Here is a 20,794-nt window from a genome sequence, read left to right on the forward strand (position 1 = left end):
CGCGATGAACAGTCCAGATTTATTTTCTCCTTAAATGCAATTGGACGGTCGAGATCAAATACGATGAACGGTTCAGATTCGTTTCTTTTTTAAGGCAATCGAATGGTCGAGATCAAACGCGATGAATGCTCAGATTAACGCGAGATGAGTATAAATATTTTGCATCACACTGAACCCAAACCTTAGCTACCAGCCTCCCGCTGGAGAAGAAGAACCAGTCGCCGGAGAAGGGAGTCGACTACCGACCATCGCCGCACCGAAATCACTTTCGACCGCCAAAAAGGGTAAAAATTCTCCTACCTACTCAGAATTCGATTTCGAGAACCTCTGTGGCCACATCGGAGAAAAACGAATGACGGGTGAGTTGAAAACCATGGGTAAAGCTCAGCGGCAGCGCCGGGGGCAAAACTTGCAACCTCTCCGATGAGCTCCTTCTTGTTTCCCGTTTCGTGCGATTTTTTCATTGTTGTATTCACCGTCCTTTTTTCTGTAGGTTAATCGGACAAAAATTCCAATCGTAAAAGTGAGCCGACAAAGCCGCCGCACCCGAAAAACTCCACCACCGGTAGGTTTTCATTTTCTTATTTTTTTCGATCTATCGAGGCCCCCTAACGTGGTTTTTCGTTGGAATATGTATAAAGATGACCGAAAAATGGCTAGGCTGAGGCAAACCACCGCCGCGGACAGTGGTGCCATTACTAGAGCACGATGGTGCCGCTGTGCCGGAACCCCGAAATTAGCTTGAAAGGATTTTTAACACCGATTTTAAAATTTTTGGGGTATTTTTAGGTACATAAAGCGTGTTTTAATCTCTGTATGAAAATTCAGAAAACCTAGGGACCGTTAGTAGATGCATAGAAAGTTTGATGTTTCGACACGGATTTGAGTGATGATCCCTCACATTTTTCTCTGTTACAGTAAATTGAGGCTTAATAATTAATAATTGTATTTTTTTATAAAAAAATAGAGAACCTTAAGAATAATTACATATCATTAGTAGAGGCGAAACCGGTTAGTTCATGGTCGTTTTGATTTCTTATTTATTTTCCTTTATTACCTATATTTGATTACTATTATACTACACGTAACTCAATTGATGATTTTTAGAATCTGTTTGGTTATTTGGTTATTTGTTTCTCTTGCATTGTGCCGGTATTTCGGTCATTGGTTATTTGGCTGTGTTAAACTATATTGTTATCTAAGTAAACTGTGAGTATAAAATGAGATATGGTTATGGCGTAGTTGCTTGTGATACTGATAAAAATCTGTATGGGAAAGACTTACTTGATACTCGAAAAATGGTAGACGGGTCCGATACATAGGGAACCCTATCGTGAACGTTATCTCAGTCGGACGGGACTGAGAAGTCCCTTACCAGTAAGGTTTAGAAGATATGGTTCACCTTCATACCGCACGGGGTGTCGAGGTGGTAGAATATTTAGCGCCCATTACCGGACAGGATATGGGGACGATCGGTTAATTGTTTAATTGGATATTGAGTTTACAAGTAGAATGACATCCCTATGGACCCCTATGGGCATCGGTAAGTGGGTAGAAATGTAAAATAATTATTTTTTATTATCTTATATGTGATAAATAATAGTGTATGAATACAAGTTTTCATAAGTTATTGTTATGAAAGACTTGTTACACAAATATGGAATAAATGACTTTCTTTATAGTAAATGAATTTATATTAAATTAAAAGCTCCATTGGTTGTTTTTTTTATTTTTTTACCAATCTTTAATTTTTCGTATTTGTTCTTAGTGTGATATTGTCACTAGGTTAGTGTAGTTCATCCATTCATTAACTATTTTATATCAAAATGACCAAGATCCAGATCCTGATCAACAAGAGGGTTGGAAATAGTTCACCAACCAGACTCCCTTCAAAAACTAGTGAAGGTTGCCCTATGATTGCTTAATTATTTGTTTTTCATTTATTTCTTTGATTTTCGTTTGTTCTTTTAGAAATGACATTCATGTAACCCTATTTGGCATTATAAATTATTGTATAAGGAATGTAAACCCTAACTTTATTATTTCACTTCGGTATTTAATTTATGACTTTATTTTTATTTAAGTTTTGGATCTCTACAATATCATCTCCACAATCTACAGTCTAAATCAAGTATCTAGAAAATAATTCTTCAAGTTCATTGAAGCTCTTCTATAGTTCGGCTTTATGCAATACAAGCCAAACTACTTCGTGTAGATGATATCATAATTGATGGCCCCAGCAAAATCTACGGAAAAAGAACCATGAGAAAGCTCTTAAATAATTAAAGCAAAATCTACCAACAAAAGACTTATTCAATGGAAGCAAAATTTCAAAACTAACCAAAGATATTAAATAGGTAAGAACATTTAATGATAATTAGTTGTGATCAATTAATTAATAATTATAGATAATTCAACAACAATTGGTGAGGATTAGTTAATTTAGTTGGTAAAAAAGATGCTCTTTTTGTGTGTAACGATTTAGATTTGATTATTAAAAAAAAAATAAATAGAGTTTAAGACGAAATGGAATTTTCCAAACAATCAACAGAAGAAAAACAAAATTAAGTTCATTGTGATTAGACTAAAATCTTGGTTTAATATTCGCAAAAATTAATTAATTAATATTTAGAAATACTAATTAATTAATATTTCTAAATATTATATACATGATTGATTAACTCTAAATTTTTCTTAAAAATTATTTAAAAAATAAAATTTAAAATACAGTAATGATATTTATGAATTCTGTCAAAATTAGAGTCGTCTTTCAGAAGGCAAATTATTACTCGTCTTAGTCTTCAACTTTTTGGCATTTTCAGGTTAATTTTGATTGACCATTACATCGATTAATATTCGTTTTAATTCTGGATTATGATTTAATTAACATTTAAAAAAATAACAAATCATGATTAGGTCACGAAGGGGACCATGTCTGTCAACTTGCAGGAGATGTATATCTGTTACTTGAAACCACGTCAATCAACACGTGCACAAATACAATTTCATCACGTGTTCCTAAAATGTGTTTTTGTGGAGGTGGGCAGAGTATCATTGTCAGTGATTTAGATTGCAGGTGTCACACAGTTAATTATAAAAGATTTTTTTTTTTTTTTTTGTCTTTGACTAACTTGATTTGAACAAGTAGTTTATATATATATATATATATATATATATATATATAATATTGTATTTGTTTATGTTTTCAAAGGTTGCGTGTTTTTCTAGACATTATCTTGATTTGAAATTTGGGTAGATATATTATTTTTAAGTTCTATAATATTTATGTGAATTACTTATTTTTTACTTGAAGATAAAGACAGGGTTAGTTCTTTACATATATAAGATAATGAATTTCTATGTATTTTGGTTAAAATTTACATTTTCGTACATATGTAAAAGACATATAATTTTATATTTAATACATAGTTAAATTAATTTAATTCGTATATTTATTTTTCACGTTAATTTTATATATTTGTTTATTCGTGAAGGAATTGTAAAAAAAATATTTTATTTGAATTAAATATAAAATTAATTCAAAATTAAAATGTTACTTTTGTTCTAATTTTTATCTTAATTTCATAATATTTTCATTAATTTCTATTTTATGAAATTTAAATTTGTAGTCACGTTGGAATACAATATTATCTTACTATATGATGAAATAATGTAAAAAATAATCAACTTGTAACTAATATTATTTAAAAGCAAGTTATTGTATTTAAGTTAGCATTAAATTGAAATACTTTATGTTGGTCTTAGTTAATTTTGAGTTATGTTTAAGTATAGTTTATATTAAGCGAGTGATGACTATTTTTTTATATTTGATCAATTTAAAATATATTTAACCAAATTCTTAACATGTTATCTTAGCATATTGCAAGCAATTTAAAATATATTTAGAACAGTTGGTATGAAAATCAACCTCTAAATTATCGGCTCCTTTAATATTTATTTTTCAATTCGGACCAAGTTATATTTGACTGAGTTGTTTAATCTAGATTGAATTGAATTAAAGAGGTTTTAATATAATACTCAGTTTAGAAAAATTACTGATTCCTAAATATTTAAAATTTATTAATGTACTAAACAATTTGCAGAAGAATTAATGTTCATATTATTAGTTATTAAATCTATCACATTATTAAATAAATATGATATTCAATAATTTTTTTACTATTATGCTCTGAAATCCTTACATATCTTCACAAGAATACATATGTTACCTTTTTTTATTTCTATAAGCTCCTTAAAGCTCCAATTAATTTTTTAAAAAAGTTATTATTTGACTTGAACATAAGAGAATTTACATTTTTAAAGTTTCAATTTTCTACTGATTTTTTTCATTTTTAATTCCAAATAATTGAGACTTAAATTTTCTCACCGTGATAATACAAAAATATCCATTTACTATATCCGCCTAATTTATCGGTAAGTAATATATATACGTATAAGAGACTTATGGTGAAATATATATATGTATATATATATAATATATATATCCAAAAACGACTCGTTTGGGTTGATAAGATAATGTTCGAAACTCATCTTATCAAACTTGTAACTTAATCCAATATCTAGTCGGTAACCTTTTATATATTGGTGATGTATTTTTTCACTAATTGTGGATCTAATTTAGGCCACTTCATATTGTAAATCTACCTAACCAAATAGTGGATCAGAATTGTTTCAATTGGAAGAGTAACAGCAGAAATCATTTGGGTATATTTTGTAATTTTAAACAATTTGGAAAAAAATCTTCACATGAAAATTTTCATGAGAATCTTGTTGTACTTTCTAGGTTTAATTTTTAATTTGTAGGTTCTGAACTTTTTCATATGCTATTCCTCCGGACCACAAGGGCACCAACCCATAAACCTTGTCCTACTCATGATTGTAAAAGGCAATATAATGACAGTTCCAACCTCAGAAATGGTTCTCTTCTCTAGTTCTAATTAAAGAGAGATCCTGGAGAATATGGGTAACCAAATAAAAGCAAAATATTTTAGACCACACGTACATTAGAAAGCTCGTCCTTCAGATATTTAGAAAGATTATTTGTAGAGTTATTTTAACTATCTAAATTGATGTATCGTTAGTAATATTCCAAAAGTAAGATCTTAACTATATATAAAAATGATTAAAATTGATTAACAGAAAACTTAATTTTGATAAATAAAGTTGGAACAAAATATCTTAACATCCAAAGAAAAGTTTTTTTTTTTTTTTAATTTTTTTTTTTTACGATCATCTGTTGAGAAAACAGATTTAAGATGATTGTGGGAAATACAAAGAGTGAAAATTCTCAATGTACAAAGAAACGTGATAAATTGCACCTATAAATTTGATCAAGAAATAACTTTTTTTCCCTGCAAAAAATAGGACAACAATAATAAAATACTACAGAAAAAAACGGAGCTCTTCAGAGTTTTTACCAAAAAATAAATGCTAAAAAACTTAATAGCAAGCAAAGAAGAGAAAAATCAAAAGACCAGATTTTAAGAAAATGGATTTGATATCAAAAACTTCAGTTATCATCTTCAGCTTAGCAGCCAGTGCAGTAATATGTAATTTATATATACTGTCAGATATAAAACCTAGCAGTGAATACAAGTCACTGTAACTTAAATTACTAATTACCATTAGACTCAGATAAAAGCAGCTTAGAAAGCTGTTTCCATAAATCTAACTGTAGAACTAGAAGCCAAGTCAACAGTAACTAGCTATAACTCACCAGTAAAAAGTTACAATAGAATTTACCTCAAATTTTGGGAGCAGGATAGAAAGAAAATTCCGATGCTAGATCATGATCTAATAGTAAAAAATGAAACTAAGGCAGTACCATAAAAATGGATGAATATCAGTTCAGTTATGAGCAAATAATAAACATGTCTGCATATTACCTGTACCCATTTCGTTCCATGGTCAACTATTACCTCAATAAAGTTCCCAAGTTCATTCTATAATTAGCCGCATTTACAAATGCAGTACATAATAATGGTAATAAGACAGATGTATTTCATATCTTTCCAGGTTTTAATCTACAATGAGCTCCATCATTAGGTCCTCAGTTGTGAAGCATTAAAAGTCAATCAACATACCTAGACAAATTTGGACCTCCCAGTCAACTATAAGAGTGCCTTTAGATATCAAGGAGCCGAAATAGATACGAGATCAACGCCCAACTCAACCTACATTTGCAAAGGAATTTTTACTGTGGATATTACTGTCTTCCCTTCTTTGTGCTGCAAGAAGGGCATTTGTACTGCTTGATACCTTCAGCCTTGGCCGGTGTTATCTTCACACACTTTCCATGATACCACCGCTCACAGATGTCACAGCAAATCCAAAACTCATCATTAGTGTAGTTACCTCCACAGCTCCCACAGAGGGTTTCACTGTGCTCGTCTTCCTCATCCTCGTAACTTTCATCAAGCAATTTTGGGTTGTTTCTTACCTGACCATCCAGTGATCTCTGAATATGACAAGGAGCACCAAGAACCAGGAACCCAAAATCAAGATATGATTTAGGGAATAAAAGATATTAAGTTTTAGCAGTAACTATGCTTCCTATCAATCTGACTCACTGAGGAAATAAAAAATTTCACCTTTGTTCCATTCCTAGATTTGCTTCCAATATCCACACCAGGTTTGTCTTTGATAGGCTTCCTACCAGTCACAACTTCAAAAAGGGTGGGCAGATCATTGATTAGACTAAACAGACGCTTCCTGTCAGGCAAAAACGCATAAAAATTCTCATTGATGGCACAAACAAAAAAGTTTCTTTTGAAATGTTATCATTCTCAAATTCTCAAAACATAAAAAACAGAAGATGCAGAACGTCAGAGCATAACCAGCAGAGACTATCTCAACTACCTGCCATAACCAAAGCCCCAATGCCAATCCCTATTTTCTAATGTGAAGTAAATTATTAAAGTAAACTTGCAGTCTAGGACAAAACATATATATTAGGAATCAGATGTCTCCTCAACGGTGCTACATATCAGAGTAACTCCATTCCTAATGACACATGCATGGTTGTGCAGACATCCATAACAGAGAAATTCAAGTGATTCTAAATGTTAGCTTGACTATAACATTCACTTAAAGTTTTCCCAAGATATTCCTGTTCAGCATAGCACCATATACAAATCAATGGTAAAAGGCAATCTTCTTGGGCCCAGTTAAAAAGTTGACTACCAAGAATATCATGAAACTGAAATTTGAGAAGGGGAATCAACGTGACTTTAAGTTGCCACTAGAAATTAAGCAACGTGGACTTAACAGGATGTAAAGAATATTACAAATGAAAACTGGTTGGAAAAAAGGAAGTAATATGGACATGAATGTGAACAGAGTGGTTTCAGGGCATGGAACCAAGGATCATATTCTCCATTCCACCTAGGGAAGCAATCCCTGTCCTGCCATGTTTCCTTAATGGGAATAAAACCCCGTTTCCAACCCCACCCCAAGTGGGGGTGGAAATTCCCTGACAAATGATTGTTTTATTTGTTTTATATCCTAAATTTAAATTTTTTTGAGAGCAATTATAAAACTATCTTAAAACTTGAAAGTTTTTATCCAACATTCCTATTTAAACATTTAAGATTTCAAAGTTGTTCATATAAAATTATTTTTAGATTTTAGATTCCATCTAAAAACTGAACATCCAAAACACTCGGAAAACATAATGAAAGTATTTAATCATTCAATATACAGATACTATAGACACATCTATTATATTAATTTCACAAACTACATGGTACACAACAATATTTTATAAAAATTACATAAAATATTATTTGGGGAACAGGTTACTAGATCACCCTCCTAATCGCCATCTATATCAGGGCAAGAAAACTTTCTGTATGTGAAAATATTCTTGTATGGTTTTGAAGCCTGCTCCTAGCAGGTAAAAGTTAAAACTCAATAAGGACCCAGAATGACAGATCCAAATTTACTATCCCTTTCCACCAGTTTCTCTGTGAAGAACAAAGTTAGAATCTTAGAGCCTGCCCACTTGGTCGAGGGTCAAACCTAGCCTGTACTTGAAAATAAGACAAGGAAACTGGTTTTAGGGATTGAGATCCCAAATTGCTGGGTTTAAAAATTCTGGTTTTCCCAGAAAATAAAGAAAAAATATCTCTCTTGTATGCATCTTTGCTGCATTGAAATCTCAAGTTTCAAGAGATGACACAGGTATTCATACCCTACCAACTCTAGTCCTATTCATGCCAGGAAACTGAAATAAACTAACCTTTAGACACTCCTAACTTGACATAAGACAAACCTAATGTAATTTTTCTGAGAGAAAATTTTTAAGAAACATAACTAAAAGAACATAAGAAAAAACTTTATTCAACTAAATCTGGAAATTCTGACAAGCACTAAAATAACCACAATAGCCTTAACCGGTAAATGCAAACTTTAAAGAAGAATAAGGCAGAAACTGCCCTTTTGCTCCTGCACTAAAAATGTATGCTTTTTGTCTCATTTTCCCTTGTCCACAAAATATTGCCATTATGTGCCTCTCTTGTCAAATTTTCCACTCCTATCAGAAGCTTCAAGTCACTTCCATGAATCCTACACAACAAAACTGCTAGAGAGAATACCAAGGGAAAACATAATATGATTATATAAGCCTGCAAAAAGGACCAGCTAAATCAGACTAAACTCAAAACTTGAGCTAAGCAACCCCGACCTAAAGCATAGCATCAAATCTGAGATTAAGCCAACTTGAAGCCACTTAGTAGGGAGGAAAAGTTTGTAAATATAGATGGTTAAAAATACAAAGCTAAAATTACGAGGGCAATGTTAATGATATTACGAAGCAAGCATAATGCTAGTAATTAAAAAATATGATTCAATAAAAGTTCAATAGAACCATAAGGTCAAGATCCTTGATTCAATATTTGGGGTGAGCCAAAGAGCTTGGTACTGGTACCCCACAGATCACAGGCTAGTAGTAGTACTATCAAGCAGGCTTCTAGAGTACAATGAGGTTCTGAATCAAACATAAATTAGTACCGAGGAAATTACAACGAAATATTTGCACCAAGATAAATTTAACCAAATTTCTAATAGAAAAAAGGGGGCGAACTTAAACAAATAGAATGACAGAGACATTTCTTGCGACAAAATCTACAAGGGAAAATAGAAAAATACGATAACAATGTGACTTAGGTATGAAGATAAATTATCAGCTTCTCTGACAAAATGGAGCATAATGTGATTTCTGCTAAATTAAGCATAGCTCATGACTTTTTCCTCACATTAATTTACTTAAAAACAAAAATTTTCCTGCTAGTTGTATCCAGTTTCTGTAGTGACTGCAGTAATGATGCTTGCAGCCCTTTAAAGTTAACTTGATATAAAACTGATATGATCTACCTACTTAGGAAATAATAGATCGAGTTTACAGTTTTATTGGGTGGATCAAGGATTATGGATGAGAAGTAGGTGGATTGAAGCTATATTTGATGTATGTCAGAAGGCAACAGTGATTAGAAGCTGGGGAAATTTGGCGGCTCTTTGGGTGGTGCGAATAGGACCTTTTATTCCAGCACACAATCACTAAGAACATAGCTTCTGGATAGATTTTTGAAATAATTGTATTAAATATGATCTTGGGAGAGAGATCAATCTCAAGAGTATTTATAGACCATAATATAATCCTATAATTAGAATAGGAAGATCAAAAGACTTTAACTCAAAAGAGACTAACACCACTAAAACTAAAACCAATACTCCTAGACAAAATATTACAGACCTACATCAAAAAAAGAAGAAAAAAACAGCCAAACTCCTCCTAATCAAATCCTTTACAAGCTTCTTACTAGTTTGATTTATATTCCGAATTTGTTTCTTCTACATGTAACCACCTTTGATTCTGAATCACGCATTTTATAGGATCATTAGAACAGATGTGAAACAAGAAATTAAAGAAAGTTCATTTCTCCAGGAAAGTCGAAGTGAGACAAATTAGAAAGACAATGACCATCAACAAATTATATCACATATACGAATTTGAAGGGTCCAAACACAACAAATGGAGTATAATTCATATACCCCAATATCATTAAAATGAATTCCAACAAATATTAACGTCTCAAAATGGTTAATCATTTCGCTCAAGCCCCTGGAGCTGAATGGCATAATATGCCCACCTATAAAGCTTTTAAACAGGGTCTAGGTTTCAATCCCCGTGTTACACAAAAGGAAAAAAAGGTTAATAACTCCATACCAGTGCATGAAAACTTCATAAATAGCAAACAAGAAGCAAAACATATACAATTAATGAACTGAGAATTGAAAAGATCTGAAGGAAATTCTAACCGTAAGAACTGCAAAAAGGAAACTCTAATTCTAAGAATTGTAAAGTAAAAGGGCACTGATCACTGAGATAATGACGAATTTACACATCAATTACTCTCTTATAGCTTCTACCACAAGGGAGTAATTTCTAAGTTGGATAATGTAATTTCTCTCCGGTAGATACAGATCTTCTACTACCACAAAGGCTTCAACAAGAAAATATGATACAAATGGAAACCCACTGGTAGGGGTCAAACCAGAAACCTTTTTTATTTCCAAAGATAAGTGGTTCAACACATTACTAGGAAACAAAAATTTGAGTTCGTAAACCTGCAAAAGTTAGCACATCTGTATCTAACCTCTAATACACTTGAAGTAACATTTAATTCAAAAACTTCAGAGCACATAGTGAGCAAAAACTAGGAAAGAACATTTTTACCTCTCATTACGATTTAGCCGAGCACCAAAGTAGAAAGCCACAGAGAGCAACCAACAATCACTGTGCACAGCAACTAGTGAAAGCCAATCCTTTCGTTGCATTCCATCTCTTGCGAAATTGATTCCCAGTGCAGGCTCAGGGAGCTCGGGGGGTACTTCCTCTGCAGGTAGATTCACTTCCCATGACTCATTTGGGTGCCCGTACAGACATAAATTCTCCTTATCTGATGCATAAGAAGCAAAGCAACAAAAAAACATAACCGCATCTTAACCAGAAATCATATCAAGAATCACTCAGATGCACCAAAAGGAGTTTAAACCAATAATCACAAACCCTAAGTTCCGCACCATCCTACCAGAAGAACAATGCTCAAGTTGGTTCAGGACGACGTAAATGAAACGAAGTAAATCAAATCCAAAATAATCAAGCACTCAGACAATAATAACAGCGCAAGATAGACGTTGGAAATGAAGGTAAGACTCAAAAGAGTTTAAATTATATTTCCTATTCCGCTTCTCTCCCCCATCTTCCCCAAAAACCATACATACATTTCCCCATAAAAAAAACAGCAAAGAGCGAGAACGAACTAACCTGGATCGCATTGCGAATAGAAGTCATTGACATCTGGTCAAATTATGGAAACAAGCAAAATCAAAACAGTTGCACCCAAAATTATCAATACAACACGCAAATACTGTCTAACACAGACACAGATAAACGCATACAGATGAAAATTAGGGTTTAAAAAGAGAAAGGGATAGAGCAAGCGAGCAAGCGAGCGAGCGAGCGAGCGAGAGAGAGAGAGAGAGAGAGAGAGAGAGAGAAAGAGAGAGAGAGAGAAAGAGAGAGAGAGAGTGGTCTCACCTTTGGTGAGAGCACGAACGAGAGCAGAGCGACGAGCATTGTAATCCTTGAAGATATCTTCTACAGTGCGAGGATTCGAAGAAACTGAAGCCATCTTTGAATTGTTTGTGTCTCTTCCTATGTATACGCGATATGTGTATTTAGAGTATATATATGTATTATTATACGTATATATATGTAAACAGAGAGGAGATCAGTTGTTACAAAGAGAGATCGGAGACCACATGATCGATGATTTGGAGAAGCAGGCGTACGGAAAGAGCAGATAGACAGGAAACGGAGAGAGGGAAAAAGGTTTTGTCAGTTTGGCGTCAGGCGAGGTTTGGAACTGGAGATTTCGGATTTGGGAGGAAGGAGCTGGTTGCTTACTTTTAGCGCTATTAAAAGAGGCCCTTCTTTGTTTTGGGCCTAGCCCATATTGCTGTAACGTAGAAGATATCCTATCAATACATATATAAAAATAATATTGAAAATTAATATGCTTCAATTTTTTATTTTTTAAAATAATTTTATATTTAACATAAATATATATAATATTTATTTAAAAATATTATAATAAAAATAATGTAATAATATAAATAATATTTATTAATTTATTTAATATCATAATATGTAATAATTATTTATTTATATAATGTGATAATATATAATAATTATTTATTAAAATATTTTAAATATAAAAATAAATTTGAGTATGATTATATTTTTATACAATTTATTTTTAATTTATTATAAACTTTAAAACTATACACTATACAAACTCTCGATCATACATTTTTTCTCATATTTTATTTATTTTGTAAATTTTATGCTAAAAATTAAAGTATGATCATTTTTTCATATTTTGATTAGAATTTTTTCTTTTCATATTCATTTTATAATGTACGGATCGAGCTAACATTAGTTGAGTTACTTAGTTCTATTTAATTCATTTTGTTTGTCTATTTTTAATTCAAATTCAAATAATCTGTGTTCGAGTTTAATATGATATAAAGAAATAAAATTATATTAATAAATACTTAAATAAAATTTATTATAAGCCCAACCCAGAAGAAATTTCAGTGTAAACCTGCTCTCTCGGTATATTATGATATTATTCTTGCATCAGAAGGCAACCCCAATTGCATAGAATGCAACTAGACAGATCTCACCAGGGAATGGCTCCTGAATTCTTCTCTGGTTTCTTTGAACTTTCTTCAATGTTCCTTTTTCTTGAGAAAATCTGTGGTCATTTCAAGTTTTCCAGGGATGAAATGAATGCTGGTACAAATTGAACTGACAAGAATTGATAAAAGACCAGACAAAAATTTCCATCTCAAAATACACAGAAGATGCTCAAAAGGGCTAACTACAGATTATGCATATCATAACTAACACAAGTCTAACCTGAAAAGACCCCAATAAAGCTATTATGGGATTTAACAGGCTAAAAACCAGGGACTATATATATATATATACTACATTTCTACATTATACATCTAAAACTACAAGGAGAAGCATTTTCAAGACAATTCAATTGAGAGTGACTTTGGTTGGAAGGAGTGAGCCCGCTGCAGTTTGTTCCTCCGTTAAAAGGCGCTTGCAAGCAACAAGTTTCACGACAGATTGAGGGGTGAGGTGGTACCTTTTTGAGACTTCTGCAAATGCTCTGGTGAGTACTTGCTCCACCCAATCCTCCACCACCCTCTCCCGGTCAGATAAATATGCAGATACAAGCAGTTGATCCATGACTTTCGAATCAATATCTAACAGGCAGTCTGGTTTCACAAACTTGTGAAAGTTCTCGAGAATACCACCTGATATTTTCTCAGACAATAAGTTGAAATCAAAGGGTTTGAAAATGACATTTTCATCAACCTGTTTGAAGAAATCTTGCAGCCAAGGCTTGGAGTTCTTATAAAGATCTTCAAAGTTTCCATCATTGGTGTCTCGAGATTCATTCTCTTCAGCCGGAAGGTTCAAATCTAGGTTCTTGGTTGATATCCTATAAGCTCGTTTTGCCATCTCTGTTATCTCTCCCTGCTCGGATATTTCATTGATAATAATCAGCTTTCGTTTGTTCACCAAGCTAGAATTCGAACTGCATTTTCTTGTTGCAAAGGATACATTTAAATTGGGGCTACTTGTTTTGTGCCCATATGTGTGTTCAATCAAAATCTGCACCGGCCATTGCTTGATTCTTGAAATCATTTCTTCAGAATATTTCATGGGAACCTTACACGGAAAGAACATCCCTTTATCTCTAACAGATGTTATTGTTGTCACAAAAATTGTATTACTGATGCTGACTTCTCGTCCATGGGAGTCAGAGAACTTACCGGTTCGAATAGCCTGAGACAAGCTTTTCTCAACCAGTGCATCAGCCTTATCCACATTTTCAAGGAAGACAACAGAAAGGGGTTTTCGGCACAATTCTCCCACAATGAAATCAACAACAGTCTTCCCTCTGAAAATCAAGTCATAACCATTCACTTCTTGATGATTAGAGAATTTATATGCAGGGAAAATTCCATCTTGGGCACCTAGATCCACATGGATAAACTTTTCTCTGCTTCCATACATTATGTCTGCAAGTGCAACAGCAAGTTTCCTTTTACTGCATCTATCAGGTCCAGTAAAATTGAACCATATATCACCTCGTGGACTTGCTCTGGAACGTCTACTGTTCCTTGTTCGGCACTGAGCTATTGTCCGACTGATGATACTTGCAGCTTCATCTTGCCAGCCAACTCTTTCGGTGAGAGCTTTGAAAATCATCTTGAAATTGTTCGAATCAAACTTCCCACAGATATCAGGACAAGAAGAAGATGAAGATCGGACTGGAGGATTAGAAACACTCCCATTGGCCAAGTCACCACTTGCAGAGCAACTTGAGAGATCCTGTGTATTCTCTCGTTGATTTTGATTTGTGGGTTTTGTTGGTTCAGTAGTTCCAGGAACTTGAGATAAAATTCCAAGTCCAAGACCCAAATCTGTGATGATGGAAGATGCAGATGTAGGAGATGTTCCACTACCATCAGCCGTGCTTGAATTCGAAAAACTTTTTGGGGACTTAAGGTCACCCGAGTCAAGATCTTTGGGTTTCAAAGGTTTCTCCTGAACTTCAGATGGAGTACTCTGGTTTGTTGACTTGGGAACAATAGAGAAATGAAAACCTGATTGCAATGAAGGCATCTTTTGCAAATTAATGGACATTAACGAATTCTCATTCTTCTGATAATTTTCACTTGCTGCTGTATTTGTGTTGTCATCTGCACGTTTCTCAGTGATCTCTTTCTTGTCTTCAGCAAACCGAAAGCCTACAATGGTCGGAACGTTTGCACTTACTTCACGAGTGTTTGACTCTGGACATGATGAACTCTGTTGGAAATGCTGCTGGCTTGAATCATCCTTTTGCAGTCCTGTAAAGTTGACCCTTGATAACAATCCATCATCTTTGGTCTGCACTGAAGATATAAACTGATTTTCACATAAACTTTGTAAAGCTCCCGAAAATAACAATTTTCGAGCTGCACATTGTTCAAATGAAAGAGGTCACAGAAAACAGTCAACCATACACAACAAGATGATAATGCCGAGCCAATAAGTCAATGGTTTCCCTATCAAAACTATTTGACTTGTGACATGTTTAGTGATTGAAAATCTTTTTTTCCAGAAACTCACACTTCTTTTACATGATTAACAAATTCTTCGCAACAAGCAATCAGAAGTTTGAATCTATATACTATAGAGAGCCATGTTCTATCTAGGTAAGGAAAGTAATGGAAATCATCTAGAAAAACATCTAAGCATCCAAATTTTTCAGCTATTTTAAAAACAAGAATCGGCACATTCAACAAAACATCTTTCCACTAACATCAGATAATTTTGCGAGGGATACAGACCTTTGCACCCATATCCTTGTTTGTACCAGGTTCAGATGTCTGCAACCAAGGAGGTAAGCTAGATTGGTATTGATCCGATACCCACGCTGCAAATCTCTCCTTTGACACTGCAATTACTTCTTGCTGAGACTTCTCATTGCATTGGGCTGCACTTTGATACAAGCCATTGAGAGGTCCTTTTAATTCAGAAGGCAGTGAAAAGAGCCCACCAAATGGAACAAATGACTCCATCAAACTGCAAATTGCATTGACAAATGAAACTAAGCAAAAACAAGCACAAGCTAAGAATCGTGGGTGAATGTCAATTTCGTGAACCCAAAAAGATATAGCATCTGTACCAAAAACAGCCAATATGCAACTTCGCATGAACTTTTCCAACATATCCACACAAGGATTTCTTCAACCCAGACCCTAATTAGAACAAAACATAATTCTGCCATAACAATCCATTACCTGATTATACAAATTAATATTTTTTTTCTTTTTCCGATGAAAGACAGAGTGACTGGTTTTTAATTGATTCCTCCTTTAAAAAAACCTATTTGTTTTTTTCCTCTAAGAGAATTCCCATCTATCTATAATGAAATTTACAAAAGATTTTCACAAGGTACTAGATGTACATCGATTCTTAAAACTCAAGGATCTTAATAAAATGAAATAAGAGTCTTCCAACAATGAAATCAGACTTCAGAAGTCACGAGTTAGAGCAAGACAACAAATAAACATTTGAATTCAGGCAAAAACTCGTCCTCTACGTGAACTGAAGCCCTCAGAAAAATAAACTAATATCAATAGAATTACTTAGTTTCACAGACAAGTTAGAGCAACTTATATCAATGGAATTACCAAGCTTCACAGACAAGTTAGAGCAACTAATATCAATAGAATTACCAAGTTTCACAGACAAGTTATAGAGCAAGAGAGTTTTTGAAAAATTGGATTTCAGAAGCGGACACCAAATCAAATAATAGTAAGTTTCCAGTATAATAATTTTATAAGCAAAGCTAGCGAACCATATATGAAGCAATAACAATAAAAGTTCACAAATTGGGAAGACAAGCATGCTATTTTCTTTTACCTTGATCTTGGGTAAGATTCAGCCAAACAAGGCCTAAGAGAGGTGATGGGCAATATCTGCAAATCCCAGTCCTTCTCTAACGAAGGAAATCTTGTCACAAACTTCAAATAAATCTCATAGCTGGCCACTGCACCCATCAACCACACTTTACTTCCATGAATCTGCATCAGCTTCGTCAACTTTCCAACAAGATAACTCACAGCTTCTTTTAATCCGCCACTAACGTCGTTATTACTGTTATCATCACCACTGTCGGTGGTGTCGTTATTACAATGATCACCATTAACAAACATCTTCAAGTCGCCATAATTGACCACAAACCCAGGTCCTGAACTCTGCGCTGCAATCTTACCCATCTGCTCGAATTTCGAATCGATGAAACCTCTGTCAAAATTCTCCTTAATCTGCTTCGAAATTTCATTTTCGATGCTGATTATGTTCAACCCGCAAATCCTTTGCGGCAAAAGTCCGTTCTCTTTCTTCTCCATGCTCTGTATAAACCCGTTAAGTGTATCATAAGCGCATACACCCATGAGCAGGGGATTCCTTCCCTTTTCTCTCGCTAAAACCTCTCCGACCCTCCTGCTGTTCTCGTCTCCATGGAAAAACGCAGGAAATCCCGAGAAAGGGAAGCTGAATCCACGTCGACTCGGGTTGGGACCCGGGTCCGGATTTTCGCTAAGGTTGCAGAGAAACAGAGGGGGGCCACGGTGGCGGGGATAGCGGAGGAGGTGCGGAAGTGGGCGGGTGATGGCGAGCTTTATCTCGGAGCTCCGAAAACCAGCTTCCCCGAACACCCGACTAACCACCGGGTCATCGAGGATTGACAGAATCAGCTGTTGAAGCTCCACCTTGATGCAGGAGATGGAATTTTGGTTCTGCTGCTGCGAGATTTGGTGGTAGAGATGGAAATTCTCGGGGTGTCTCCTCTGATTAGCCTGCGACCTTTTTATAGCCGCCATGAGCGAGTTCGACACGGGCGGGTCGTCGCTGAGTTGACTCGACGGAACTCGGTCGAGCGACACGCTTAAACAGAGCTCCAGAGCCTTGAACTGTAGACGCGGGGAGTAAGCAGTGTTGCGCGCACGCGCGCAGGCATCGCGTAGAGCCGAGGGAGAGAGTGAAAGAAGTGCAGACACCGCATGAAGCGACGTCGTTTGAGCGTGTCCCCTCCTTCTCGCCACCGCCACAGCTTCATCCAGCGCGTGGACCGCGTCGGGAGTCAAGCATTGCCTTGCTACACTCACCGGCGTTGGCATCGCCGGCAATCATACACACCCAAAAGATATACAATAAAATATATATATATATATCAAGGAAACATATAATTAAATGTACGATTAAGCTTATTTGTTGAATAACTACAAGTAATAAGAATAAGAATAGTTAAAAAATAAATCTGATATTTTTATAATAATGAAAATAGGTTCTGGTTTTTGGAGATGAAGGAGGGAGAGAGGTGGGTTTTGATTTATTTATTGTCATGGGGTAGGGAGGAGGCACTGTGAGGAGATGTTGGGTGGAGAGGTGGTGGAGGTGGTGATAGGTGGGGCCACCCATGGGCCCACTAGAAGGGAGGATGAGCATAGATTCTGTTATATTACATAATACAAGTGTAAATCTTGAAGATCTTTTCTGTTGTGTTGTGGGCATAGAGAGAGAGAGAGAGAGAGCGAGAAGGGGAGGAGGAAGGGGGAAGATGCTGAGTCCACTGACTTTTAGTGGGCCAACAAAGACAGTCAATATCACTGTCTGCTTACTTGTAAATTGCAATGTATATTTGTATATATATATATATATATTTCTGTATGTAATATATAAGTTATTATATTTATATAGATTAATATGGGCAATTAGTCAAATGGGTTGAGTGTAAATAGAGAAATAAAATAAAAAAAAAAAAAAAGAAGGTTGCTTGAAATTGTAAAAAGATTGAAAATGACAAATGGGGATGAAGAAAAAAAAAAGGAGAATATAACATGACATAACCACCACCATAACCATCGATCACCACAAACATACCGTTCATTATTATCATCATCATCACCATCACCATCACCATCACCATCACCATCACCATCACCATCACCTTGGAATATGAAAGACTTTTGTACTAAGGTGGACTCCCTTGACTCTCCTTTCCTTCTTCCAAAAGGGAGAATGAGTAAGAGAGAAAGAGGAAGCAAAGGCATTTTCAGATCTTCCTCTCTCTCTCTCTCTCTCTCTCTATATATATATATATATATATATATACATATGTGTGTGTGTGTTCATATATATATATACATGTAATTACACTCCAAAATTTCTATCCTTTATTAAGTATTGAGTGAATTTCACACATTTATCTAACTAGATTTTTTATTTAGTTGTGTGATTCTTAACTTAAAATAGAGATTTAAATTTTAATTTTTAACTAAATTGTTGGTACATTTTTTTCAAATTGTCCAATATCCTATATTTTTATTAAAAAATTATGATTCATGCGAATATCAAATAATTCATCAAAAATAATTTCAAAATTGTCAAGATTTTGACAAAATTTTGGTAAGTCTTTTTTTAAATATGGTGTATTCTCATGTATTCTTATAAAAAAATTATATTTCATCCACCTATCAAACAATTCATGACAAGGGTATTTAAAATTATCAAGATTTTGATTAAATTATTGATTTTTTTTTCAAATAGTGTATTTTCGTATATTATTAATAAAAAATATGATATTATAATTACATAAATATTATATAATTAATAAAATATTATAATATTTATATTTTTAAAATAAAAAAGAATTAATTACATGTATAAAAAGAATTTAATGATTGAATGACCTAAAATTTTTATATCCACTTTAATTATTTTAAAAAACAAAGATGTGGGCCTCCCTCCACCAAAGTTCCTTTCCATCACTCTCTTCTCCTCTTTCCATAACAGTTAAGTATAACCACATTCACGCACATAATGAAGATATATATATATACATATATATGTATGTATGGGTGCGTATGTAAATCTTGTGTGTGTGTATATATATATATATATATAGAGAGAGAGAGAGAGAGAGAGAGAGAGAGAAAGGTGTAAAAAGGTGTTTGATTTAATGTGTTGTTTTGTTGGTACATAATTTGTCCACTTATGTAAAACCCTTTTCAGCTTCTTTTTCCCAAAATACCAAACAGACTCTTCCCTCCCTAGATGTCACCTTTTCCTCCATTCCTATTATTCTATTCCTCACCCTCTAATATACATATACATATATATATATATACATATTTCTAATTTTTTTTTTTTTGTGAAAGCTTTTTTTAATTTGTTATTTACAAAGGTCTACAACTATTTCACTCATTGAGTCAAAATCTATATTATTTTATTCAAGACTTTGTAGTAAAATTTTTTTTATTAATTAATACCTGCCACTCAACACTTCTTTCTATTACACAGATTCTTTCTATCATACCCATATTTATATACATATAATCCATATGAATGTACTCACGTTAAAAATAAGAACCATTTATTGAATTAAAAATTTTATTTTTATTTTTTTGGGTTTTAAATTAAGATATTGGACATGAAAAAACATTTAGCCTATATGTTTTCATGCACTGAAGAGAAAATTCATTTATAGTTTATCTTAATCTCTTTATGTAAATGACCAGAACTTAATTGAAATGAAAATATTGAATTATGGCAACTATAAGCAAAAAAAATTTAGAATTTAGGATTTATATTCCTTACACAGTAAATTATGATGCCACAAAAATGTCCATTTTTCAGCAGTTCATAGTAATTGAATAAATGGTCAAACAAACGAAATAAAAATTCAATAGGGTTAATATCTAATAGGCAACTTTGATGGGATCCAGGAAGTAACCTTTATTCGTAACTCTTCTGCTGTTCAAAATGTGAATTTTGGTCTTCTTAATCTGAAATGATTAAATAAGAGAATAAGCAACACAAACTCAGTAAAAATATCATGCTTATCACCAATAAAGAAAATTGAAGGTTGGTAAAAAGAATCATAAAACAACCAATAGAGCTATTCACTTTCTTAAATAAATTCATTTAACTTAAAAATTGTTATTTCATACTTAACCTTATGAATTTCTTAAATAAATTCACATCATCAACCAAACACTAGCATCATACCAACATCATATTTTTACCAATCAACATGCAGATAGACAACAGGTAAACCAATTAACAGTAAGT

General features: G+C 33.7%; 2 protein-coding genes across 2 annotated transcripts; both read right to left on the bottom strand.

The window, feature by feature from the left end:
* Positions 1-5,935: 5,935 nt before the first annotated feature.
* On the bottom strand, positions 5,936-11,964 carry AL1 (alfin-like 1). Its single transcript, XM_022048328.2, has 6 exons — positions 11,825-11,964; positions 11,621-11,737; positions 11,348-11,380; positions 10,757-10,979; positions 6,612-6,732; positions 5,936-6,478 (listed from the first exon to the last, which is right to left on the bottom strand). Exons 2-6 carry the CDS (start codon positions 11,712-11,714, stop codon positions 6,227-6,229), a joined length of 723 nt encoding a protein of 240 aa, XP_021904020.1. The 5' UTR covers positions 11,715-11,737; positions 11,825-11,964; the 3' UTR covers positions 5,936-6,226.
* Positions 11,965-12,905: 941 nt separating this feature from the next.
* LOC110819209 (Double Clp-N motif-containing P-loop nucleoside triphosphate hydrolases superfamily protein) lies at positions 12,906-18,060 on the bottom strand. Its single transcript, XM_022048327.2, has 3 exons — positions 16,583-18,060; positions 15,505-15,739; positions 12,906-15,061 (listed from the first exon to the last, which is right to left on the bottom strand). Exons 1-3 carry the CDS (start codon positions 17,839-17,841, stop codon positions 13,133-13,135), a joined length of 3,423 nt encoding a protein of 1,140 aa, XP_021904019.1. The 5' UTR covers positions 17,842-18,060; the 3' UTR covers positions 12,906-13,132.
* Positions 18,061-20,794: the final 2,734 nt, after the last annotated feature.

The sequence above is a fragment of the Carica papaya genome, chromosome 2 (assembly GCF_054855325.1).
Source record: "Carica papaya isolate Zhongbai chromosome 2, ASM5485532v1, whole genome shotgun sequence".
Classification (NCBI taxonomy): domain Eukaryota; kingdom Viridiplantae; phylum Streptophyta; class Magnoliopsida; order Brassicales; family Caricaceae; genus Carica; species Carica papaya.